Raw genomic sequence first — 26,652 nt, 5'->3', positions numbered from 1 at the left:
TTCATCTAGCTATCAAAACTTTTTTCCTCAAAATAAATTGTTCCTAGACCAAAATATTTATTTATTGAAATTTATTTCATTTATTGAAAAAGGATTTTTTAAATGAAGGGAAAAATTTTATGCATATTTCAGCATGACAATTATTATCATCACTATTACGAATAAAAAAATAATTGAAATTTCAAATAACCCTGTAAATGCTTAGAAAAAAAAACACGAAAGGTATAATTCTATTAAATCTCAAGGTACTCTTGCACTTTTGAAGGTCAGTCACTTGTAAAATGTGTAGGTTATAAATCTGAACCACAACAATACTCTATTTTTACAAAGGTTCTAAAATGTCTCAGGAAGGAAAAAATGAACGTTTTTGATAAATTAACAAAACATGAGGAACAATGTGTTAGTTATGTTACGAAATATTTAATAATTATTTCAGAAGAAAATTTTTTCAACAAATAAATTATTTGAAATGCTGCAAATAATTTATTTTTACATTGTTTCCAATATTTATACAGTATTAAATTAATAAATTCCCAATACAAATAAATAAATGAAGGGGGGAAAAGTAACAATTACAACAAGAAAAAATATTTATACATTATCAATATTTATGGAAGTTTGTAAAATAACATGATAATGAGCTAGTTAGGAATATTCATTGATGTTTTATTTATCTCCAAAATTTAGTTTAGTATTTAAACTCCTAGACTACTTATCACATAAAAGTGTGTTCAAAATATCTGTCAGAAATTGGAGTAAGAAAAATTCCTTGAGGTGTTATATGAAAATTTTAAATTATTTGTTTTCTGTGAGGGGAATTGTAGTCGAAAAATTCCTGAATCTAATCCCACTGTGATGAACCCGGGATAAAGTGAAAACTCAGTTTTAATGAATGTTTTGAATGGTCCTGCCCAAAACCTTATTTAACTAGCATTATTTCATACACTTAGAACAGATTTTTAAAAAATAGGTAGTCCTTCATAGTGCCCACAAATTTCCCTTTTACAGGTATTTAAATAAATGTTACAAAGTTTTTACTGTGTGTCATAAATTCAAAAGTATATAATTATGACTTTTGATTAAAAATGAAGTAATACATAGTATAAAAGAGTGTTTAAAATGGATTCATGGTCATTTCACTGAAATGAATAATGCAAGAAATTCCAATAACAGTTACAGGGGAGAGCGAATCAGTTGCACAGAATTTTTTTACTTTTAAATGCAAATTTTTTCAAAAATTACACAAAAAAAAAATGCATTGCAAATAATTTCAAAAAGGACCAAATTAAAAAAAAAGTCTAAGAAATGTAATTACTTTTTAAATGTTATTTAATGTTCCAAATAAAAATTTTGTTATATGAAGAAATTCGCTGAAAGGAAACTTCGTTGTAGAGGTTAATGATTTATAAAGCAAAGTATATATCAGTTTATAAATCAATATAAGTACGATTATAATAACCATTTTCCAACCACACACATGATGCGTCATTCAAGATTCGTTAAGAAAATTTAAAAATTAGTAGAAAATACAATTAATACAATAACAAATACAATAAAAAATTATTTATTTTATTACAGTCATTAATTAAATATTTACAAGTGGTGGTGAAGGGAATCCAAATGATTTTGCAATAGTCTTTAAGTCAAGCTTTGATTTGTCAAACACTTTTTTCATATGGCGAACTTTATAAGCAAGAATATAAGATTTAAAAGCTTCTTTAGCTGATGACAGTAGGCTAGGATGTTTTGATATTAATTCTTCAATCTGGAATAATATATAAAAAATAAGTATGCTATAATATGTAACATTTCTTGAAAAAAATTTATATCTACAGAATAATCTAAAAGTGGAAATTAAAAAACTTTAAATTCATGTCATTGTACACAACCAAAGCATTCTTGTTTTTGATACAATTTGTTGCAGTTAAAATGTAAGCAACAAACAAAGTATATTGCTTTTAGTTATGATTTCATATGTTATAAAAACTATCGATTATAATTAGATACATATAAAACTTTAAATTATTAACAGCCAGATTTTTTTTAAGAGTCAGACAAGTACTTCGACATTTCTGATTTTGTTAAAGTTTTGTTTCAGGATTGTTCTTTATGAAAAACTATTAGATACATTAAATACATATCTTTAAGCAAAAAATAATAATTTTTTTAAAGGTTTTTTTTTTGGGGAGGATCCTTTGTTTTGGGAAAAACACATTTAAATATGATAATACTTTTTAAGAAATTAAGCAGAGAAAGAAATTTTCCTCATATCAGCCTCTGCTAGATTGATTGAAGGGGAAATTTTGACTGTTTTTTTTTTTCAAATATTTTTTATTTTCGAAAAACGAAATCAGCACCTCGTAAAAGAAAGCAAAAAACAAAATGAGATTAAACGAACTATTTTGTTTTTCACTTTTATCTCTGAAGAGGAAATACTTCACACGTGGGTATCAGCGTACAAAGGGTGGTAGGGAAGTTATAAGAAAAACTCTTTGAATGTAATACAGCTATGCTAACTGTATAAATATAATAAAATAAAAAGAGAAGTGAAAACACAAATTTTTAATTAAAATACTAAAACAGCAAAAGAACGATTTAAAAAAAAAAAAAAAAAATTCAATATACAATAGGAATATAGCTAAGCTACATTGAATAATTTTTTGGCAATCCAGAAAATCAAGGAATTCAAACATCCCAATCATTCCGGATATTTGGTTCAGTAATGCACAATAAAAAAGGAAAAATTTTAGATAAAGAAATATCCTTAATAATAATCCTTAATAAACCTTAATAGTAATCCTTAATAATCACATAAGAGTAAACAAAAGTTGTGATAACCTGAAGTTGACTTCAGTGAAAGCAAAGAATATCATGGTAACCGGAAGCAGGTTCTCAGCTAAACTGAACAAAAATTATCGCTAAATCAAGAGTTTCCTGATTCTACACCTTAACTAAAAAATCAATTAATTGTATTTGTATTAGAAATTTAAAATAAAGCAGAGAATTAATAGGAAAAATGATAAATAAATACTACAGTCCTTAAAAACCTTTAAAATATGGATAAAGAAATATTTTACAATTAATATTCTTATAACTTTTATTAAATTAAAACCAGAAATCTCTATTTAACCAGAAATTTATTTTCCTGACGAATAATGCCATATGATTTTTCTGCCCCCCCCCCAAAAAAAAATGCACTAGCATACAGAAATTACATTTATTTATTTATTAGAAATTTCATTTCCAAAATTTTTAAATTATAATTATGTAATAGAAAAAAACATTAAAGTTTTAAAATTATTCAATTACTGTACAGTTACTTTGCAAAATTTTTTAATAATGAGTTCAATGATAGGATAGAATATAAAATTTTGATCCAAGTATGGTAAAGAAATGAAATTCCATAAAATAGAGATTATTTAAAACAATTTTTTAGCTCGTGTTTAAATGCATAATTTTGCTAGAAATTCACTTATTAATAAAAATTTAAATTTCACTTACGGCACTTTGACGAGCAAGAATTTTTTCATCCCATTGGAAGTCATAATTTTGCAAAGGCACTCTAGCTTGTTTTAAGCACTCAAGAAACTTCTGTTCTTCAGGTAAGAGAATAAGAACAGCATTTCCATTCACATTTTCCCCTCTTGCTGTTCTACCCACTCGATGTATGTATTCCTAAGACAACAAGAAATATATATAGTAAAATCAATTGCAATTCAACCAAGGAAGTTCTAAAATACTATAATTGCAAAAATATTAGGAAATTAAGAATTGGCACAATTTTATAATCATGCATCAATGTCTGACAATAACTTTAATGACAATAATTCAATTTAGTTTACATATATACATACATGGCAATACTCTTACTTTCGTTACTTGTAATGAAAGTAAAAAGTATGTACTTTTATTGTACTTAGTAATAGACATTATACAGATGTAAGCAAGAATTATATTATTTCTGCAAAAACTTAATATTCTGAAAGGATAATGTTAATATTTCAATATACTTATTCGAATTATTTGTATATAATAGTAGACAAAATCATTATAAATTTACTTTGTCAAAATAAGAAAAAATATTAATGTAGACATTTCATTAATACTTAAAATTTTAATATATCCCTGCATGCTACCTCTTACCTTACCCCGGAATTAACTGCTTTTGCATTTGTCTAAAATTAACTGCTCACATCTAGGCATTCATAGATTAATATTAGTGTGCCATGGTTCGCACAGTACAGATTGCTTCAAAAACTTAAACATATTCTTTGTTTTTTTTTGTCCATTTTTACCGTTATACTTTGCATAACTTTATCTGACAAAAAATAAAAGTTTATAGATGTTTTGAATTCGGAAGTTCAAGCATTTGAAAGGTATTTATGTTTCCCTAGCAAAATCTGTTTTATCTCCATATTAAATACTAAAAAAAGTTACTGTCGTCGTCAACACTGGCAAGTTTCTCTGTCATAAATCAAACTATTTAATGAAATACATTAAATTTAACACATTTACAGAGAAACATTTTTAAAAAAAATTATGGTATTAAAATGATGATTTTTGTCATTAGTTATTGAGTTATTTTATGTCAGAAATGAAAATTGCTGTTTTGCATCACTTTAGTGCAAAAGAAGTATGATTGTTTCTAGTATACTAGTATCTAGTATGTTACTAGTGACTAGTATAGTTTCCGGAAATGAATAATTCGTCCAGTTTTTTTTTTTTTTTTTTTAATTTTGAATTAAAATATGTAATAGTTTATAGACAGTATTTTGGATTTTACAATGTAAAGGAAAAACTTATCACAGTAAAATTATAATTTTTTACAGTCACTTTTAACTGAAGATAAAAAAAAAATGAAAAAAATTTTTTTAAAAAAAACCTAACAATTTCTAAAATTTTGGTGTATTTTTATTCAATTCTGAAAAGTTAACAAATGATACATACCTATATTTTTGACGAAACAAATTCAAGTACTCCCTTTCTTTAGGATTTGTTTTAATTAGGGCACTTGTTTAGGATTAGTTTTATTTACTTCGTGTTAAAATTAATATAAATAATATAGAGAGTTTTTCTGCTTCAGCCACATCTCCTTTCCCTCCGCGCCTGTAAGTGACATCGTATGTGTCTGTCCTTACTAAAGGTATCATTCTACTTTCTTTGATTCATTCTAAAATTATTCCTTTAAATTTCATAAAAAGGAATTCAAATTTTCAATTTTATGGATATCAAGGGGTTACACCTGTATATGAATAAATTTTTTTATTTTTTACTTATTTCTTTAAACCAAAATTATAATATTATCCAATTTGTTCAACAAATAAATTTATTACTACAAACAAAAACAAAAAAAAAAACGAATACAAAATCAAAACAAACAAGACTTTTAAAAATTTTTGAATTTTAAAATTTGCATAATTTAAAACTGTTTTTTACATGCAAACATTAAATTGTTATGCCTGGTTTGGTTTCTGGATATTTTCAGCATTCACTATTTCCATGAATTTTCTTGCATCTTAAAGATTTATACACTTAAATTAAACTTTAATGATTAATACTGTTAATAATTAATACTTTTTAATTAAAAAAATATTTTTCTAAGATTTTTTAAATGAAATCTAATGTTAATTTGAATTTTCAATTTCCTTAAAATGTACTTTAAAATTCTTACTTTTTTTGTATTGTACTTGTTCTTTTTAAAAGTAATGTTGTCATGTATGTATATATAAACACTACTCTACATTAATGGAAAAGACAATTTCAGTTTTTGACATTTTTTAAAAATTTCTCAATAAATACAAAAAAGAATTATTTTGTTAATTAAGATTAGTCAATGCGATTTTTCATACGTAGCAATAAAAATCAAAGCTTTCAGAGGTGTGAGAGACCTACAATAAAGTGTGAAAGAAAACAAGTATTTTTGAACACCCTATACCAGAAAATCAAGCAATAATCTTGTAACTTCTATCGATTACTGTAGTTGTTATTTTTAATAAATGTAAGAAGTTTTGCAAACCAAAGTAAATATTTATAGAGATACGGACATTTTAATAAAAAATTAATTTTTCCACCTTACGTTTTTTCGTTATAACTTTATACATATTCAATGGAATTGAATTTTTGGAGCAATTTAAGATTAATTACAAAATTGTCAATTTAAAAAATACCTAAAAAACTCTAGAAGTTATGAGTATTTAAGCTAGTTGTTTTATACTGTGCATGCACAGAAAAAAGTTTTTTCATAATTTTGTAGTTATTTGGCAACTAATAAAAATAATTTGATTTGAATATCTTAAAAATTTAAAAAGTTTCAAGCAATTTTCCAAGTAGTTTTTGTATTTTTCAAAAGAAAGCTGAAAATGATCAGGGATTTTACACAATTTCATTTTGCATCATAAGGCAAAATTTAATAACAAATGATAATACTTTACAATAATCATCCGGAAACTAAACTTTGGTGGTATAGAGAGTAATAGAAAGTATACTTTTGGTGGTATAGGGAGTAATCCTCCACAATGCCGGTCTCATTTTTAATATAACTTATTTAATAGTATAAGATAAAATTTGTGTATAACCCCATACAGTTCTGAGCTTGAACTGGCTTAAATACTCATATTTTGCATAGTTTTTAATATATTGAAAATATTTTGTTACATTTGATATGAAACAAAAAAGATTTCATTTGCTAACAGGGCTAAGTTGTTGAGGACCTAAAAATTTGCAAAAAAAAAAAAAAAAAAAAAAAAAAAAAAAAAAAAAAAAAAAAACTATCAAATATAAAAAAAATTATGTACTTAAACTTTTTTTATCAATTTTTTTTAATTATAAATTTTAACTTGTGTTTTTAAATTAAATATAAAATATTCTAACAATTAAAATGAATATGCAAATTGTAGATGAAATAAATATAAATAAAGAAAATGATAAAGATAAATAAGAATTGATAAATTTTTAGTTACAATCTACAGTTTTGTACCATGAAAAAATCAGTTTGACATAAACACTTGTTATACGATTATATTTAATGTAACAAAATTCAATGCAAGATATGCACTAATTTATAAAAAAAAAAAAACATTTAATTCTGAAACAAAATTTTATCAAAGTTAAAAATATCTTTCAAAATTGATAAAAAAATTTATTAAAAAAAGACTAACAAATGGAAAAAAAAAGTCTTATGTATATGTCCTATAAAGGAAAAAATCAAAGAGTCCAAAAAATATATATTTATCATCATCCTAACTCTGCTAGTTAAGGAGATAAAAAGTATGCTTATTTCCAGACTAAAACAATGCACAATATAGAAACAATTATCTAAAATAGGACACTTCAGATAAAAAGTTCCTTACTGTTTCAAATTATTAAGTGATAGTGAGATTTTTTCCAAAGTTTATTAAGAGTAAATAAAAGTTATGTACACTTATGGACAGAAAATAAAATACTGGCATACATAAGGGCTTAACAAAATTTTTGAAACACTATAGAGGTAGGTGAGTAGAGACCAAAGCAACGTGAAGATCATAAACAATGTGAAAATATTTCAGGACAAATTATTTGATAACTTGTAAACACCTAGGAGATGAAATAAATAAATTTATAACAAAATGTGTTATGCAAACAGAATTTCCATCCACAGCAACTGTTATTATACACAATTTGCAATTTGTGGACAAATCTTTTAGAAAAAAGGGTATCCAACATTTAATTTGAAATAATCATGATAAACAGATGAAAATTTAAGTAGGTTTCTTTTAGCATAACAGTTCTATTGAAAATAAGATTTCACTGATAGCTAATCCCATACCTAATAATTATTTTGAAAAAGACTGCATAAAACCTCAGTTGTTTGGGACTTTTAAGTTAAGGGGTTAATTATACCATATCAAGGTAACAGATTTGTAGCAAAACCTGTGTTACATTTTGAAAGTTTGAGATCAAAGCTTTTAGAAATTGTACAATTTGTATTCACACAAAATATGAATGAGCATTTATAGCAACAATTTTTAAGTAAAATAATGATTTAATAACATATTCATTACATACATTTTAATAATTTAACAGCATATTTATTGCACACATGAAAATTTTTAAAAAAATCTTTTAAAACATAATTTATTTTTTTAAAAAATTAAATTATATGACTTGAATTTAGTATGTAGTATGCAAATTAAAGCCTAGAACATTTTATGAATTTCATTATGAAAAAATAGAGGATACTAAAAAAAACTTCTACATCAACCAAATACTTAATGAATTTGTGATATAAATAAATTTGAATCAGTTATAAATGCTGTTTTATGATGAAAAATGATAATATTACAAACAGATAGTTTTCTTTGAAAAAGTATTTTCTTAATAAAGTGTAAACAATATTGACTTAATATACTTTAGGACTATTTGGTGGATCATATTGTACTATCCAATCAACTTCGGGAATGTCTAGGCCACGAGCTGCAACATCTGTACACAGCAATGCACCAGACTTTGCGTCACAAAATGACATGAATGTAGAAGTTCTTACACTTTGTTTCTGCTTACCCTATTAAATAAAAAAGTGAAGATGGAATAAATAAAAAGGGAAAATCATTGAAGTAAAATTAATTTTTAAAAAAAAGTTGATTGCTTTTATCACACCTAAGTGAAAATAACAATAATATATATTAAGGCAATATTATTAAATTGTTAAGACTAATGGATGTTGCAACAGAAATTTTTACTTTTCTTATAGTTTGAGATGTAGTTAATGAATTCAAATATAATTTATTGGTATATTTTTATAGAAAAGAAAATTATAAGTATTAAACAACAAAAGAGTTAGCATAATTTATTTTAATGACAATACTAAAAACATATTCAAAAAATAATGAAGCAACTATATCTTCAAGATTTATCAGAAACATATTTGACACAGATCACGATTAATTCTAAGAACGATGGCAATATTGTTGCAGTAATAAGAACAAAAACAGCCCACTTCAGAAGTAAAAGAAGCATAGTATTGAAGAAGAAACATAGTTTAGTTAGTTTTGGAAATAACAATGAATTTTTGTATCTGTGGTTCCAATTACTTTTCTCTTTCACTGAATATAAAAAGTGTGATGTAAAGACTTATAAGATCTTTGCAGTTTAGAGTGAAGACTGAAACATTTTTTATACCCAGATTTAGATTTTACTTATACACAAAAAATAAATAAACAAATTCTAAAAAAAATTTAGTTATCAAAAAATTAAAATTAACATCAAAACACATAAAATATTATGCTTTACAAAAAAATGTTGAGAATTAATGACTTTGAAAAAAGTTTCTAATATTAAAGTATCTATTTAAATTATAATAAGTTTAAACTATTTCAACTAGTTAAAATTAATAAAAAAAATTAACAAAAGCAAAGTTGAAAGAAATGAAAGAATGATAAAGAAGCCTAGAAATTCAAACATAGTTTCATATCAATGTAACTAATTACACAAAAACAAGAAATAAATTTTGTTCCGAAAATGCCCATCACGAGAAAAAATTATAAAAAATTATTTTTAGCAAATATAATTGCTTCCAGAAAGAAAAGAACCTTTTTACTTGCCGCAAAAGCAACGACAATATTATTGGCCCGTAGAAAGTTTACATTTATTGTGTAATCAACACAATAGTTCTCAAATCAAAATATTGAGTAATCTACACAATAGTGCGACTCAAATTGATATAATCAGATAATATTTAGATTGATAAATATTTGACCGTTTTTTTGAAAGGTTTTACTTGAAGAATTTTACTATAATATCATAAAAATAGCAGGAAGTTCTGTATAAGTTTTAAAATAATTAATTAAAAAATTTCAAAAACTAGAAAATTATAAATATTTTTGAAAAGCTGTTTTATTGACAAAACTAAATACTTTTTTTATTCCATAATTAAAATAAAAAGCAAGCATAATGCAGTGAATTCAAAGTGTTAGGAATATGAGAAGTTCAGAATTAAGGGAAAAATTACTAAATTCTGTTTAATGGTTTATGAAGTCTAATGTTGAGTAGAAATTGTAAAAGTTTGTCCTTATCTTACATATGTTTGAAAATGATGATATGAATAAAATAATTTTTCAAATAGGATTGTTCAGTTAATGACAAAAAGATAAAAAATTTCTAAATTTGAATATGAAAATCATACAAGTTTTAAAAAGTAAGTAACTAAAATTTAATGCTGTTTTTAACAAAATAAATTTACTGAAAACATTTGATTGAGTATTTAATTTTATAAATACTTACATGAATTGAATTTACAGGCAATTCTAGATAATTAAATAGCTCAAAATGAAATTTGACTGATTGGGTAGTACTAAAGAAAACCATGACCTTCTTTTTTTTGTTTTTCTTCAAGAACGTTAATAGAAGAAGCAATCTTTTCTCAGCTGGACACAAAATATAGCCCTATAATATTTGTGATTTAATTAAGAAATTCAGTACATATCACTTACATTATTCTGAATAAGACAAAGTAAAGAATGTGGAACACAAACATTAAGTTTTTTTCGTTACATTGAACTAAGTAACGAAAAAAACTAAAATGAGTTTTTTTTAAAAAAATACATGCAGTTGTAGTTCAATTATAGGCAGACATAATATTTCAAAGCTTGAAGAAAACCAATTTAAAACAAATGAAAGACAAAAAACAATGCAGTATCAAATTAAGTAATAACTAAAAATTGAGTAACAAATTAGGGTTCGGTAGAGATAATAGAAAAAAAGAAAAAAAAGATACACACCTAACATAACAATTGGATATTAATAGCATGCCTTTTTAGGTCAAAATAAATATTTTTTCTTTAATTTCACTAATGTACATGTAATGTAATGTACATAAAGTTTATGAATGGCATGTTCATAAACTTCAAAAAAATTCAAACACAAAATTTAGGATTAAACAGAAGATACATACATTATGATTTAACAGAATAATGTATTTGGGCTGCTTAGATTCCAAAAAGACTGACAATCAGACTTAAAACAATAGCATGAATTATTCAGATTAATAAATGCTCCCACTGTCTGTTTTAAGAAAGTGGAGGTGCAGCCATTTAAGGAATTAAACTCTTTGAAAAAAAGTTTTTTTATTTTTACAGTAAATGCAAAATCTATCAAAGTATAACTATCAATTGAAAAAAAAAATATTTAACTTTTAAAAATATTGTAACAATTATTATTAAGTATTTACACTTGTTTCAAAGTAGGAAATTTTTTTCATCAAATATTTGGATTTTTTGTTTTTAGACATGCAAAAAAATATGCTTCTTTTGAATATTTCTCAAAATCATGCATACTAGCCAATAAAAAATATGTAATACTATCAAAATTTGCTACCACCTACATTCTCTTTCTCTTCTTTAAAAAAAATATTGTATCATTAGCAATCAGAGTCCAAATAGACAGACATGAGCTATTACTTTACTTTACTTGTAAAAAACGAAGCAGCACTTTAACTTCTCTTATCACCAAGCCGCTAATTTAAAAATATATAAATAAGACACAAACCCATTAATAAAAATTCATTTTATGAAAATATCATTTTCAATTCCCACAACTTGAGGGAATTAATTTTTTTAATCTCTCTAATAATTTTACAGCTGTCAGTTTTTAGAGCCTGTTTTATTTAATTATGATACAAGCTATTATGAAATGATAAAAGTTAGTTAAAAGTAACAAACAAACACAAGCACGAAAACTGCCTAAAAATATTTATTTGTTTAAATATTTATTTTTCCTATAATTACAATAGCATATTAAACTTAATTGTTAGTCATAAACAAAATAATAATGTGGCATAATCATATTTACTCAAGGGAAAAAAGCAGCAGTACAACAGTGCAAAACAAATTATGTAGCAAATATAAAATAGATAATTTATAACAGTATATTTGTTATAATTTAACACTTATGTTATATCAATAAGAAATTATAAGAAAAAAACCTTTTATTAAGCATTATAAAATCTAAGAGAGGGAATCATAAAAACACTTGACAAAATATTTTTTAATTTAGGGTGTTTGAAAAAATGAACAAAACCTGATTTAATCCTTCAATTGTAGCTTCTTTTTCGTCATCATCTATACCAATATACAAAGGTTGGTCTTTCATAGAAACTTTGATTAAATCCTCAGTTTTTTTGGAGAGTGTAGCACTAAAAAGGAGTGTTTGCCTCTTTTCTGAAAATTATAATACTTAAGTAAAAGGAAATATTTTATTATTAAAAATATTTCCATGCAAATGAAGTAGTAATACATACTCGGTAAAATTCGAATGATCTGTTTAAGATCTTCTTCAAATCCAGTATCTAGTATGCGATCAGCTTCATCAATTATCAAACACTTCAATTTTCTGTAGACAAATTTAGACGAGTTCTGAAAAAAAAAATTTTTTTTTTCAAAGACAGTCAAAAGAAGTAATTTTTTTATACAAACATTTCTATTTTCATATATTTAAAACTACACTGGTGTTCAAAACTTAAGCAACAAGTGCATTTTTTGTCATAACTCTACAAGAAATCATCCGATTGACATGAAATTTGAATATGATGTACATTATTTTGTACTTAAACGATGGTAAAAAAATAATGGCGCAGAGATGAATATATACTCGGTAAAATTCGAATGATCTGTTTAAGATCTTCTTCAAATCCAGTATCTAGTATGCGATCAGCTTCATCAATTATCAAACACTTAAATTTTCTGTAGACAATCTTAGATGAGTTCTGAAAAAAAAATTTTTTTTTTCAAAGACAGTCAAAAGAGGTAATTTTTTTATACAAACATTTCTATTTTCATATATTTAAAACTACACTGGTGTGCAAAACTTAAGCAACAAGTGCATTTTTTGTCATAACTCTACAAGAAATCATCCGATTGACATGAAATTCGAATATGATGTACATTATTTTGTACTTAAACGATGGTAAAAGAATAATCGCGCAGAGATGAATATAAAGCTTAAAGTAGGGTATAGAACAAAAAAAGGCTTTATTTGACATATAGTGGCATTACACATGATTGCCTGAAGAAGCGTAAGTACAACTGGCAGATGTTCCCTAGTATGGGAAATGCCCTCCCCTTATTGTAATTGTTGCTTGGCATCGTCTCTCCATGCTAAGCACCAGATAATCCAGTTCTTGGGGTAAACGTCTCCATTCCTGCTTTAACGCATCTTTCAGCTGATGGGTGTTACCGGGAGGATACTGTCGTGTCGCAAGACGTCTCCCTAATGCATCTCACACATGCTCTATGGGATTTAGATCTGGAGAGTAAGCTGGCCAATCCATTCGTGTGATATCTTCACTTTCCAGTAGCTCTTGCCCGATCATGATAATAGTCCCACGCAAAAAGTCAGCTACATGCATCCTCTGTATCATAACTATTTGATTATGGAACTGAGCAGCATATAGAATATTTGTAAACAGTTTGACTTTTTTTTTGCCACCATTTCTTATATAATCCTCTCTTACACTCTCGTCATTGTGACGTACTATCAGCATCATTTGATGGCTTCCTGTAATTTGCATATTATTCTTGAAAATTTGTGTGATAATTCAACAGGTGATATTTTCACTTCAGAATTAAATTTCCATGTGATTCTGAATTATCCTCAATTTATAGATATGAGTGTATATATCAAAACCTGCAGGATTTTATGCAAGCAATCACTAATATCCAAATGAGAATTAAAGCAGTACTGTTAAGCTGTAATATCAGGAGTAAACAAAAATACCATAAATTAATGCAAAAATAAAAAAAATATTTAGCTAATTTCAATGAAACAATGCTTTAAATAAGATTTAGGAAATTAACAAAATAATTAATATAATAATGCAAATTATATTTCAGTTGATTTGTAACTTTAAATATAATATAGGCAAAAAATATATTAAAAAAATAATAAACTGGATCTCAGCAGCCATTTTTAATAAATAAAATCGATCTAGATAGCTGCTAAATCTAAACGAAATCTAACAAATAAGATGCAAATGCAGGAATAAATATTTCAAACAGAGAAAGTACAGTTAATGAGCCATTTTTTATAAATAAAATACATCCTAATAACTACTAATTCTAAATTCTAGCAATGAGATGTGAATACCATGTGTCATAACTCCAAATTAAACCACCAAGAAGGAATAACATTTTCTGAGGGAAAAAAATTAATAGTTCAAACATGAAAAATATGACTAATTAACTTATTGTACCTTTCTAAAAAAAGGTTTACAACGATTGTGAATGCCTCCTTTTAAACCATGGAATTTCTTGTTGAGTTTCATATGACGGTGCAATATGCACTCCCTTTGTGACCATAGATCATGACCAACAAGGGAAGAAAAAAAAACCTCGGAGATTCTGTTACTTTTTCTTTTTACAAAAGAAATTTAAGAACCATCTAATTTTATTTTACGTGTGGAATAAAAAAAATAGTGGCCTAAATGATTTTGCTAAGACTTTAGTTAAATAAAGTACCATATATCTCCAAATGTAAGCCAAGATTTTTTAGAGAATTTTAAAAAACTAAAATTTGGAGAAAGCTCATAAACATCCACTAACTTTAAAAAATTCCAGACGGACATTATAAGCAGAAATACTTTTTCTTTTGTGGAGCAATAATGATAATCAGTAAACATCATGAAGCAAAACACAAAATAATAACTGAAAATGGAATACCTAAATATAAACAGCACAGAATGAATTCAGGCTGACGAAACTGTTGTTTTTACTGGTCTTATATACACATAGCGATACTTATGGCAAATCTAGACTGATAAATTTGGTGATTGTTTATAATCAAGTTAACCCCCAAAATAATTTCCTATTAAGTTATTAGCATTAAAATTCGTGTTGTGCATAGTAATTGTATTATATCTGCCCCATTTATTTTTAAAATCAAATTCAAATGAAAAATCAATGTATACTACTTACATTTGTTTTGATTCAATAACCTCCACAGAAGTGCAATATGAATTTCATTTCTGAAAAACATTCATTAATTTTTCTTTCATAGCAGATAAACAACATAGGTGCATATTACAGCATGATAATTTTTAAGTGCTTTCTCAGCAAAAATTTTTTTTCTTTTTTTTTTTAAAAAATGTAGAAATTTTCTTACAAATTTAAACTCTATTTTCATTCAGAAAATACTTAAAATATTAGGGGAGCCCAATCTAAATTGCATAACAAAAAAGTGTTGTTATGTGTCTGGTGTTGTTGCTGAAGAATTAGACCAATAAATAATTGTAATACAATTTCATTTAAATGAAATAAAAGCAAAAATGAATCACACTAAAACTGACTTTAGATTAGATTTGCAAACTTTCGTTTTTGAAAAATATAGAAAGTATAAGGCTTGATGCAAGGAAAACGCATCATGCACACAACTGTTCACCATACATAGCTTAGCAGATAACATTAAGAAGCAGGGATTCGTCACATTTACAATAACATAGTCAACTCAAGTTTTAAATGTTTTTTGCTCTCAACAAAATACTTTGAAAGGCTAAAATTTCTTTTAGTAGAAGAAATTAAAAGCATTCTATAACTTTTGTTGGAAAATAACCAGACAATTTTTATACAAAGATGGGATATGTGGTTAAGAGACAGTAATAGAAAATGATTATTAATGAATAAATCTGAAATGCTCTGCAAAAAAAATTATTATTATTTTCCAGACACAGTTCTAAGATTATGTTATTTACATCTGAAATAACCCTTTGTAAAATTTCTAGTTAGATGAAAAGTAAATAAATAGCTTGAGAACAAAACTTATTGTTAGTAATATCAGTAACACAATCACTAATAAAAAAAAGTATTCTAATCAATTTGGTTCAGTAGCTCAGAATTCTAAAATGAGATCAACAAACATGGCTATTTTTATCCAAACATAGATTTCAATCACATGATTTTAAGGTCTTTTTCTGTGGAATGAATCCCTTTTGAGTTGCGTCTTCTCCTTCATCAGGAAATTTACCCAGAGTCAGTTTAATAATTGGATCAGTAACATTTTTTCTATAAATAGGAACCCACCTCCAGCGTTTTCATTACAGAAAAAAAAATGGGAGAGAATTTCTTATCCTTTCTCAAAAACTGGGAGAGATTTCAAAAAGTTAAGTGAGATTTCTAAAAATTAAAAAAAACAGGAATGGACTTGGAAAAAAAAATTTCTTTAAATATAATACATTTTTAACATCTTATAATTTCTAAACCATTGAATATTTTTGCTGCATCATCATATGGAAAATGTTCTATGTCTACTTTTTCATTAGGTTGCTCAAATGCCCATCAGTCAATCTTGCAATATTTTGTTTTAATTCGGTTTTGGGTGCTAAATGACCTTGCAACAGATGCTGAACTATTCGGAATCACTAATTAAATTTGTAGCATTGTGCACACACTTTCCTATCCTCTACATATGCTAGCATAGGCTTTTCAATTATTTCTGTTATAGAATAGTGAAGTTCGTTGAAGTCATTTCCATGTTTATACTTCTTGTTAGGTCTTCCAGCATAGTTTTCACAGACTTCAACTTTTACAAATTGCCGACAGGGAGTTTGGTAATTCATTAACAGCTAAAAATAGAGTTAGCTTTAAACAACTTATTATAAACGACTCATTTTTTTTCTCAACACTTGTTGTAGCTGTTTTCATATCTTTTTCAAAATGGCGGGAGACGAAATTTTTTTCCAAAATTCGAGAGATTCGCGGGCGAACTTCTCGCGTTAATCATTTTTTAATGCGAGAAAAAAAAATATGTGAGATTCTCGTGCTGTAGTGAAAACACTGACCTCCCTATTTTGTCAGATCAATCAATGATGTTTGGTTATTAAAATTTTCCGAACAATTCAGGATTATATTCAAATCACCAAACATCATTTACTTTCACCAGATTTATACAAAAGTTAGCATAACCATAAAAAGTAACATAAGTTATATAAAGAGCTCCAATTTATTGTCGTTTTTCATTATCTTAAATAGTTTTTGGACTTCTCAATTATTAAATTATTTGAAGATTTACTGCTGTCTGAAAATATTCCCAGTATAAAAAGAGAACACTTTCTGAATGTATTTCTTTGAACCATTTTTCTAACCACTGTGTATTTAAGACTGCTGTGTTCATGAAAAAAAAATATGTGACACAAAGATAATCCTTAATTAGTAAAAACTGTTATAAAAATCACAGAAAATGTCTTTGAAAAATAATCAATAAACTTTCTTCTTACCTGTAAATGATCTAACAGTCTTCCTGGTGTTGCTACTAATATATTAACACCAATAGTTAATCTTTTTGCTTCCATCTTTCTATTAGTACCACCAATGATGCATCCATATGAAAATGCATGATATTTTAAAAGTTCTTGTAAAACTAGATTTGTCTGTATAGATAATTCTCGAGTGGGTGATATAATCAATACTCCAGTACCATCATCTGGTGAAAACTTAACTTTGCACAAGAGTTCAACAGCAGGAATGAGAAAAGCTAGAGTTTTTCCGCTACCTGTTTTGGCAGCCACAACTGCATCACTAAAAAAAAAAAAAAAAACAAAGTTTATAATGAATGAAAAATAATTACCTTTTTCTTCTATTAGGTGATTGAAAAAGTTTGTGCCTTTTTTAAAAACAAATTAAATAAAACATCATTGAAAATGTACCATCATTTTCTAAATGTCTCAACATTTTATTGTTTTTCTCTAAAGAAAGTTGCAAGAAGGATTTTGATTCTTTCTAGAGAAGGAATTTCTCCTTTTTCAGTCATTCAAATTATTTTATCGAGAGCAGAATACATGAAAGTCTTAATTTGACAAGTTCGGGAAGCACTTAATAAATGTATGGTAAAAATTTGTTTGTTTACTAGAACAAATTTGGCTAATTTGTTTGGATTTGATTATTAAATTGTTCAGTAAGTCACATATAGTATTTCTTCTCATTTAATAGTTGATCACATTCTATTGCAGTCTCACCAAATACATATCAGTTTGCCTCTTTAGATACAATTCTGATCTGTCATATTATTTTTCACTTCAATCACACACACACATACAAAAAAATAACCCTTTAATTTTCAATATGTTGGACAAATTTTCATACAAAAGAAAATTAAGTAATGATAAAGAATGATCTGGACTATTAAAATTTTCCTTTCTAGTTCAATTCATAAAACTGTTTAAAATACATAGACTAAAAGCAATCAATGTGTAAGATTAATTTATAGTCACCCTTAAATTTACATGCACGTATATATATGTATACTGTTACAATTTCATTAAAGTAAATTAAACTGAACATATTTATTTAAGTTTTAATATCTTAATATCTAATGTCATTTGATGATAAATATTATTATATTTTACTACTAAATATTAAAATTTATAACCTTATTGACTATCCATTTTACTCTCTATTGAATATCTTACTCAAAATAAAGTAAAAAGAAAAACAGAACCATCTTGGATAAATTAAACTAATAAGTAATTATTTTTTAATGAAAATAAAAACACGTCAATACTTAAAATCAGCAAAAAGGAGTTAAGGAGGTATTAAATAAATCAAAGAAAATGACAAAAGACTGGATAAGCATTACACAAATGTGAAAATTGTTTTAAGTAACAGGCTTTCAAGGAATTATGAATAAGGAGGCGTAATTTTAAATAAGGAGGCTCAGTTGATGATTTAAAATATTAATTTGAAAACGAATCAAATACCTGACCATTACTATTAAATATACAAACTTTAGTTCTTGTCAGTAAGAAGAAAAGAAATTTAATTTTAACTATTTTCTTATTTCAAGAGGTTTCTTTCATTACTTGGAAACAAAGAAATTTCTTCTGGGTGGGCCAAATCCTGATAAAAATACAACACGAATTAAGTTATTTTATTTCGCGGACTATTACAATTTATTTCGCATGGTATCAATGTGAAACTATCATATATATTTTCTTTTAAAAATTATTACTAAAATTTTCCGAAATACTAGTTAATCATTATGTTTAAAATTTCATAAACTATAAAATAAGGAATATACATTTTAAGGAATGAAAAGTTTTACATATGCAGACTGATTGCCTTCAGGGGAAGTTATTTAAACTCATGTTATTTAAATTTAATTAAGAAATTTAACAACAACCACTGAGCTTGAAAATTTCATTTTTTTGACATGAACATGCTTCAGTATGTATTCAAGCTGAAAAATAATTACCTGCCATTCAATAATCTGTTAATAGACCTAGCTTGAATATCTGTCATGTTATGGAAACCCATATCTGTCACAGCATTCAGTGTTTCTTCGCTAACTTTGCCATTTAATTCAGTAAAAGGAATTTCACTTAATCTTTCCATGACAAATCTTACTTTTCCACAGTAATACTTAGTTCTGAAAAAGAACATAAACTGAAATAATCATATCTCACCAGTACTCAGAATATTGAGCTTAATATGTCTATTAATTTTATGTTAAAAGAGAAATATATTTCAATGTATTTTTGAATTTCAGAAACTAGGACAGTAATTTAACTTTTTATTTTAAGTAGAGAAGAAATACTTTAAAAAAGAAATATTAAAATAAATAAAAGTTCAATTGATCTACTTTAAAATCAAATCATCCAGTGTAATTGGATTCATTAAAAGCTATATTAAGAAATGATATAATAACATTCCATGGTTTCTTATTTAATTTTAAATGAATTAATCAATTTGCAAACTCACAAACTTTTTACAGAAGTTTCCGATCTGAATTATTCTTTGGAATAAAGTTTTAGTTACAATTTCATTTAAAAGAGGCATTAAATTACATCCTTACATAAATTATATTAAATTACATAAATTTATTTAGTATGAAATTGACTGACTGACTTAAGTGAAATGGTAGCTATTTTCTATTCAGTTGAAATTTTCTCATCTCTAAATAAATGAAACACAGCATGTTGTTTTGATTCCCCCGAGGACACTGTAAACAAAACAAGTACTAAATCAAGGCTGCAGTTAAATTTATTTCTTTATTTATTTTAATAAAAATAGTTTAAAAGTTTGATATTCGAAATCGGAATTATTTTGATTAAAATTCAATAATTATTTTTCACTGATTCCTTGTTAAAAATGTCCTCAAATAAATTCTTAGTTTTCGATTTTAGTAAATTATCAAACTAACTGCAACCCATATTTCTTTGTTTATATTTACTTGAGATTTATGCGTGGTCGCAATGGTCATGTCAATACATTTCAAATGATTTTTGTCGTGTTTCAACTAAAAAATTAATTTTATGACTTGTTTTAAAAGTATGTGTATGATAATAATTCAGTTTTTGTAAATTATTTGTGATTTAGTACTGATATATATGTAAATCTGAATTGTGTCTTCATAACTTCATTCGATTTTCCTTGTCCGCTTGTGTTAATTATTCTCCATAATTACAAATTAAACGATAAATACATTTTCCCCTTCCCAAAAATGTCCTCTAATTATAAATATTTGAATTTTATAAGCGTTAATTCAATTAAAGTTCTTCCCCACAATTTCTTATCGTCGGAAACATTACTATGTTATTTACCTTAGTAACAGTTTCTATTTTCTTGAGATTTGTATTGCTAACACTATTTTTTATAAACTATAAAATTTATTTTATCAATTATTTTGCGTATTTATGATTCTTTTGAAGTGAAAGAAAGAATGTAATATTTCGCCTAATCTGACTATAGAAAGAAGATTAGATGGTAATGTTTATGTATTAAAATCTTAGATTTAGTAAATAATGTTTTACAAAAAATTTAAAACCTCTTTCATTAGTGGATTTCTAACTTTTATCGTGCTTAGATCATAAATTTTATTATGTTGACATTTTTCAACATGTGTTATATGAATATCATTATAATCTCACAATAATTAATATGTTCCTTTTGATTTATCTAGCTTAAAAATTTGCAATGGAGAATCTGAGTAACATTAGTTTTGATACTCTTCAACAAAATGTGTCTGAAAATACCCTTAAAGCAGTCACTGACATGGGATTTGAACAGATGACTGAGATTCAAGCGAGAACAATTCCTCAATTACTTGAGGGCAGGTATATAACATTTCAATGCCTAAAATCTTCCTACTTCATAGATTCACAAAATTATTTAGCATATATATTTTACTCTAGTGATCTAGTCATATAATAAAATTATTTGAAGCTTTCTTATAATATAGCCTCCTATAACTAATTCTCATGTAACTTCTTATTATATTTTTATTTTATGATCTAAATTGTAGATTAATGCATTAGCCGATATAGTTTCCAAAACTTTGAAGCAAAAATAAAGTATCTCCCTTATAATAAATAAATTTTAGATTTAATGATGAGTGTTTAACTGTATATATATATCTGCTATTTGCAATATATAACTAGTTAAGTTCCTTATAAAATAAAGATAATGATTTAATACATATAGAATAATGTTTACTCATTATTATTGGATGTGATAATTATTAATAACGAAGCAATGCTGGAAATTTACAGGTGAAACTGTACTGAGCCAAAAAGCTTATGTCATTCCTTATAATCATTGCAGATTCAATTTAGTGTTCATCTGCAAATCACAAATATCAAAAGCTAAAAATAAGTACATAAATAAAAAATACTTTTCCAGAATTAACTAAAAATGGTTGCCATTCTCTTTCCTAAAGTTCTAAGGTCGTGGATATTTTTCAGGATACTTGTTTATTACATTAAAATAAATGTTTCAATGCTAAAATTTTATGATAACATTAAAAAGAAAAGCTTTCACAAAGCTTTAATGCAAGCAAACTGTTCCGATATATGTGTGTGTGTGTGTGTAATAACTTAAATTTGTAGATAAGGTTTAATTTCAATATTATCAGAATTTCCAAACATTGATTAAACAAGATTTTAAAAAAGTTTGCCAAAGATCAACACAAAGATGCTTTTAAAATGTTTTGTACAGCTGTGATTGAATACCGTAATAACTAATTCTGATTTACATCAAAGCAACAAGTCGTTAGAATTATGGCTGCTGCATGAGAACAGCATGTTTGTCAAATAGAAGCAATGAATTCTTTTTTAATTGGTTTTTAATAGCAATATTTCTGGTGATGCAGTTTTTATAGTTTTTAATAAAATTTATGAATTAAAAACAGAAGTTATGCCTCACAGGATTATGATACTTTGACTAAAAGATTTATCCATAAACCAGCTTTGATTTTAGGACAAATCTCACAGGTGATTATTTATGGTTAGATTCTACTAATTTATTTATGAGAAACACCATTGTATTTTCAGCACCAATAATGCTTAGTTAGTTTTGGTAATGGGTGCTACTGGTATTGTTGATATTGGTCCAGTTTTAATAGGTACCAAATATTTTAATATGGATAAAAAGAATATTAGTATAGCTCGAATGCTGTGCAATTTTACTATAGAAACTGTAAGGAGGCTTTTTATAGCCACTTTAAAATGGACAAGAACAGGAGAAAATCTCTTAATTGTGGTAAATTTTGACTCTGATGAGTTTCCCTCAGGCAAGAGCATCATGCCTAAATAATACTAAAGACAGTTAATCCTTATTTTAATTTGATAAACTATTAAAAATGTGTTTTTAATAGCATGAAGTCGCAAGAAAGGGCAAAATATAAAATTTTAAAAATTGAGATTATTTTGGCTTAATTTATTGTTTTTGCACACTTCGTTCAGTGTTTGTTATCGTATTATAGTGTTGTTCAGTACTGATTTATTCATTTAATTTTTATTTTCATCCCATACAAAGAAGGGTTATTCAACTATTATGCTAATTAAAGATCAGTTGGAAATTAATAATTGTTAAAAAGTTGCTTTCAACAAGAAAATCTACTAATAAAAAAATTTTAAACTTAATATTTCTCTATCATAATATGACCATAAATAAAAATGATGTATTGTCAATCTTTTATTTTTAAAGTTAAATTATTAAATGTGCAGATTGCTGACAATGTGAGTTTATTTATTTAAATCATGATTTAAACCAAATGATTTTTTTAAAAGTCATTGATTTAAATCAGATGATTTTTATTTAAAGGAACTATAAATATATATATAGCATTTTATAAAAGGTTGAACAAAGATTTTATTGATCTTCATTGTTTTAAATGTAGCTGCAGATATATTGCTGGGTTAAAAGATTTTAATTTGAAATACAGTCGAACCTGCCTATCTCGAATCTCGCGGGAACGGGGAAAAAATTTGAGATAGAGAGGTTTCGAGATATACAGGTAAGTTTAAAAAATGAAATTCGAGCAGCAATGTTTAATTAAAAGAAACTTTAAATCATTTATGTTGTAAAGAATTTAATTATGATTACATATTAATTACATCTAATAAAAGTTTTTAACAGTCATACGCACCTCATAGGTAGTCTTTTAATGATTTCTGACGTCGGATTTTCTTTGATTCGATAATTTTTCGAATGTTGGAGAGAGCAGCGAACCCCTCGTGTCCAACGTTTTCTTGACATTCAAGAAAGTTTGTTAAACGTTCCACAGCTTTTTCAGCTTCCTTTACTGTCACTTTCGGTGCTTCTATATGCTCTTCGTCTACTTCATTTTCGTCTTCGGAAATGCATCTGACATTATCGACAATTTCCGAATCTGTCAAAGTTCCACATGTGGCCAAGGAGTCATCCACTTGCAAAAATTCTTCAAAGGAAATGTTCACTTTTAATCCAGATTTTATTGCATTCCAATCTTGTGAATTTATTTCGATCATTTCTTCATCAGTGATATAAGTTTCTTCAGCTTCCTTTTCGGAAATTTCAGTCTCTTCTTCAATAATCCCCATCTCTTCTTCACACTCATTCTTAAACCCAGCTTTTTTAAAACCATTTTGAATGGTCTTCTGTGTTACATTTCTCCATGCGTGGTCTGTCATTCTGATAGAATCCAGTACATTTATCTTGGGAAGGGTACTTCCTTCATCAATTGCATCTACGAGTTTGCGGATCAACTGTTTTCTGTAGTTAACTTTAAAACTTCTGATTACTCCCTGATCCATAGGTTGAAGCTTTGAGGTGGTGTTTGCGGGAAAATACTTAACACAAACATTTTTCAGTTCAGGCAGATTGTTATGCGCACTACAGTTGTCTATAAAAAGAATAATTTTTCTTTTTTTTAATCGCATGGATTTGTCTAAGGACTTTAACCAATTTCCAAAGATTTCACTCGTCATCCAAGATTTTTTATTTGCTTTGTATGGAAAAGGGAAGGATTTTACTTTAGAAAAGCATCTAGGCTTTTCTGAGCGTCCGATCATGAGAGGAGGAAGTTTCTCTGTGCCTGCTTCATTTGCAGCTAAGAGCAATGTCAAACGAGCTTTACTTTGTTTTCCTCCCCTGCATGCTTCATCTTTAAACATAGCAGTTTTGTCTGGCAAACATTGATAAAACAGTCCTGTCTCGTCAGCATTGAAAATATTTTTTGGCTCATAGCCTTTCACTAAATCAGGAATGTTTTTAATCCAGTCTTCGCATACACTTTCCGGAACAGAGGCACTTTCACCACAAAGTTTTCGAAAAATAATACCGTGCCTATTTTTAAAACTTTCTAGCCATCCGTTACTGCCTTTAAAATTATCTTCATGGCCAAGCTCTTTAGCAAAATCCTCAGCTTTTTGTTGCATTATTTGTCCACTGATAGGAATACCGCTGCTCCTGCATTGTGTAAACCATTTTAAAACACATTCATCCACGTCCGGAAAAGTGCATTTTCGGCTTTTTTTCGCATTCTTGTTGCTGCTATGAAATTTTTGCTCCACAGCTTCTCGATTCTTAATAATTGTAGAAAGAGTGCTTGCTGGTAAACCGAACTTCACCGCAACTTCGTTTTTTTTCATTAATGAATTTCCGTCCAAGAATGTTAAAATTTTCATTTTTTCTTCAATGGAGAGAACATTCAATTTACGTTTAGCCCCTGCCATACTTAATCAAAATTCAATTGAACAATGTTTTAAAAAAGACTGAGACGCTCAAACCAACGACCTTCTAAAAAATTCTACTGATAAAATGAATTTCTCTTTGCGTTGTTCTTATCCATGTGTGGAAACTGATGCCTAGTGGTGACGCCTCCTCATCAATCAACTTTTCATTGTCCGAATACACTCAATTGGTTGAAGAGTGTGACGATAGTAATCGGAAATTCCAAGAAACGACCCCCCAATCTGCTCATTCTTACTTCCCATGGGGCTAGGGAATTTTTCGGTTCTTCTAATGTAGCTTGTTTGAACAAGTTCTGCTGTCCAGGCATCGGTTACGATGATGTACATTCTCCTTCAAAATTCGAGAAACACAGGTTTTGAAAGAAATTTTTTCGAGATAAACTTGGAAAAATACATTAAAATTAAATCATTAATGTCGGGAAACTAAGAAATTTCGAGAAATACAGGTTTTCGAGATAAGCAGGTTCGAGATAAACAGGTTCAACTGTATTACAATAGTCTTTGAGAAATGAGAGCTCTCAAAATAAAATAGTAAAAAAATGTGAAGACAAATTGAAAATATTTATTGTGGCATCTCTAAACTAAAATTTCTACTCTGATATGATCTTCATATTTCAGTAATATATTTCATATCTTCATTATGTTTGCATATATTTATGTACTCATGTATGTTAATTTGAATATATGTGTTTTTTTAAAAAATATTCTCTATACTGTTAAAACTTCGCTTGCATTATAATAATCTTAGTTTTTTAACAGTTTAAATCAGTTTAAGACAGTATAAACTAGTTTTTGATGTTAAAAAGCTCAACCCAGTTTATAATGATATATTTTGCATGTTAAAATCTTAACTATTGATTTATCATTTATAGTGATGCTGTAGTGTCTGCAAAAACAGGCAGTGGCAAAACTCTAGCATTTCTTATTCCTGCAATTGAACTTTTAAAGAAGCTAGATTTTACTGAAAGCCAAGGAACTGGTATTTTAATTATATCTCCTACACGAGAACTTTCAATGCAAACATATGGAGTCCTTCAAGAATTGGTAAAATATCACTCTTTCACTCATGGACTTATCATGGGTGGAACAAGTAGGCAATCAGAGGCTCAAAAATTGTCCAAAGGAATGAATATTTTAGTTGCTACACCTGGTAGACTTCTTGATCATTTAAAAGTGAGTATTTTGATGCTTCATGGATCTTTCGATCTTCTAAAACTTCTTTAATCCCAAAACCTTGGTAAACTAGTTTCCCATTTCTTATTTCTCCCCCTTTTTTTGCCTGTATTTTGCTTTGTATATTTTGAGTAGTACTCTAACTGCATGTCCAAGTTAGTGAAGCTGTAACCAAGACTTAAAACAGGTTTTAAAAGTTCCAGGACCCCCTTAAAAATTATTTTCATATTTTGGAGAATTTTCAAAAAGCCTTTATTCGAAAGAGTAATTTTTACATTTATGAGCGAATTCTTTTCAGTTTTCTTTTTAAAACGTAATTAAAAAGCACTACATTTTTTATAATTAATTTTGACTGGGCCGGATCCTGGAATAGTTACAAAGATCTTCCACACCTTGAGTACTAGGCTTAGCCGGAACAAAAGTTTTCTTGACACCGAGTAACAAAGCGCCTGCATTTGTTTAATTATGTGTTACACCGTAAGATCATCGATTTGAAAGATAATTTACTAAAT

The 26,652-nt window shown here is 26.9% G+C and overlaps 2 protein-coding genes across 4 annotated transcripts; one reads left to right on the top strand and one right to left on the bottom strand.

Moving 5' to 3' along the window:
- Positions 1-1,548: 1,548 nt before the first annotated feature.
- Positions 1,549-19,981, bottom strand: LOC107453757 (ATP-dependent RNA helicase DDX18). Of its 3 annotated transcripts, none has more exons than XM_016070694.3 (9): positions 19,863-19,981; positions 19,210-19,383; positions 17,237-17,537; positions 12,272-12,386; positions 12,052-12,191; positions 10,258-10,419; positions 8,387-8,539; positions 3,502-3,675; positions 1,549-1,765 (listed from the first exon to the last, which is right to left on the bottom strand). In XM_016070694.3, exons 2-9 carry the CDS (start codon positions 19,347-19,349, stop codon positions 1,586-1,588), a joined length of 1,365 nt encoding a protein of 454 aa, XP_015926180.1. In that variant the 5' UTR covers positions 19,350-19,383; positions 19,863-19,981; the 3' UTR covers positions 1,549-1,585. The 3 variants fall into 3 exon arrangements, with proteins under 3 accessions (XP_015926180.1, XP_015926182.1, XP_015926181.1); XM_016070696.3 differs by having other exon boundaries at positions 19,859-19,974; XM_016070695.3 differs by having other exon boundaries at positions 19,716-19,968.
- LOC107453758 (probable ATP-dependent RNA helicase pitchoune) lies at positions 19,955-26,140 on the top strand (the record flags this gene model as incomplete). The annotated part of the gene is given in 3 exon segments (XM_071177401.1): positions 19,955-20,285; positions 20,917-21,070; positions 25,840-26,140. Coding segments are annotated over 2 exon segments (441 nt in total), but the record flags the coding sequence as incomplete, so codon positions are not given.
- Positions 26,141-26,652: the final 512 nt, after the last annotated feature.

Source organism: Parasteatoda tepidariorum, chromosome 2, assembly GCF_043381705.1.
Source record: "Parasteatoda tepidariorum isolate YZ-2023 chromosome 2, CAS_Ptep_4.0, whole genome shotgun sequence".
NCBI lineage: Eukaryota > Metazoa > Arthropoda > Arachnida > Araneae > Theridiidae > Parasteatoda > Parasteatoda tepidariorum.
This window is presented reverse-complemented; position numbering and strand designations above follow the sequence as displayed.

What these genes read in the sequence shown, in the direction of transcription:
- LOC107453757 (XM_016070694.3), bottom strand. Translation starts at nt 19,349, where the DNA reads ATGGAAAGATTAAGTGAAATTCCTTTTACTGAATTAAATGGCAAAGTT. An exon ending in AACAGATTATTGAATGGCAG is followed by an intron (nt 17,538 to 19,209) that starts GTAATTATTTTT and finishes TTTTTTTTTTAG; the next exon opens with TGATGCAGTTGTGGCTGCCA. An exon ending in ATCCACCAAATAGTCCTAAA is followed by an intron (nt 3,676 to 8,386) that starts GTATATTAAGTC and finishes TTGTTGTCTTAG; the next exon opens with GAATACATACATCGAGTGGG.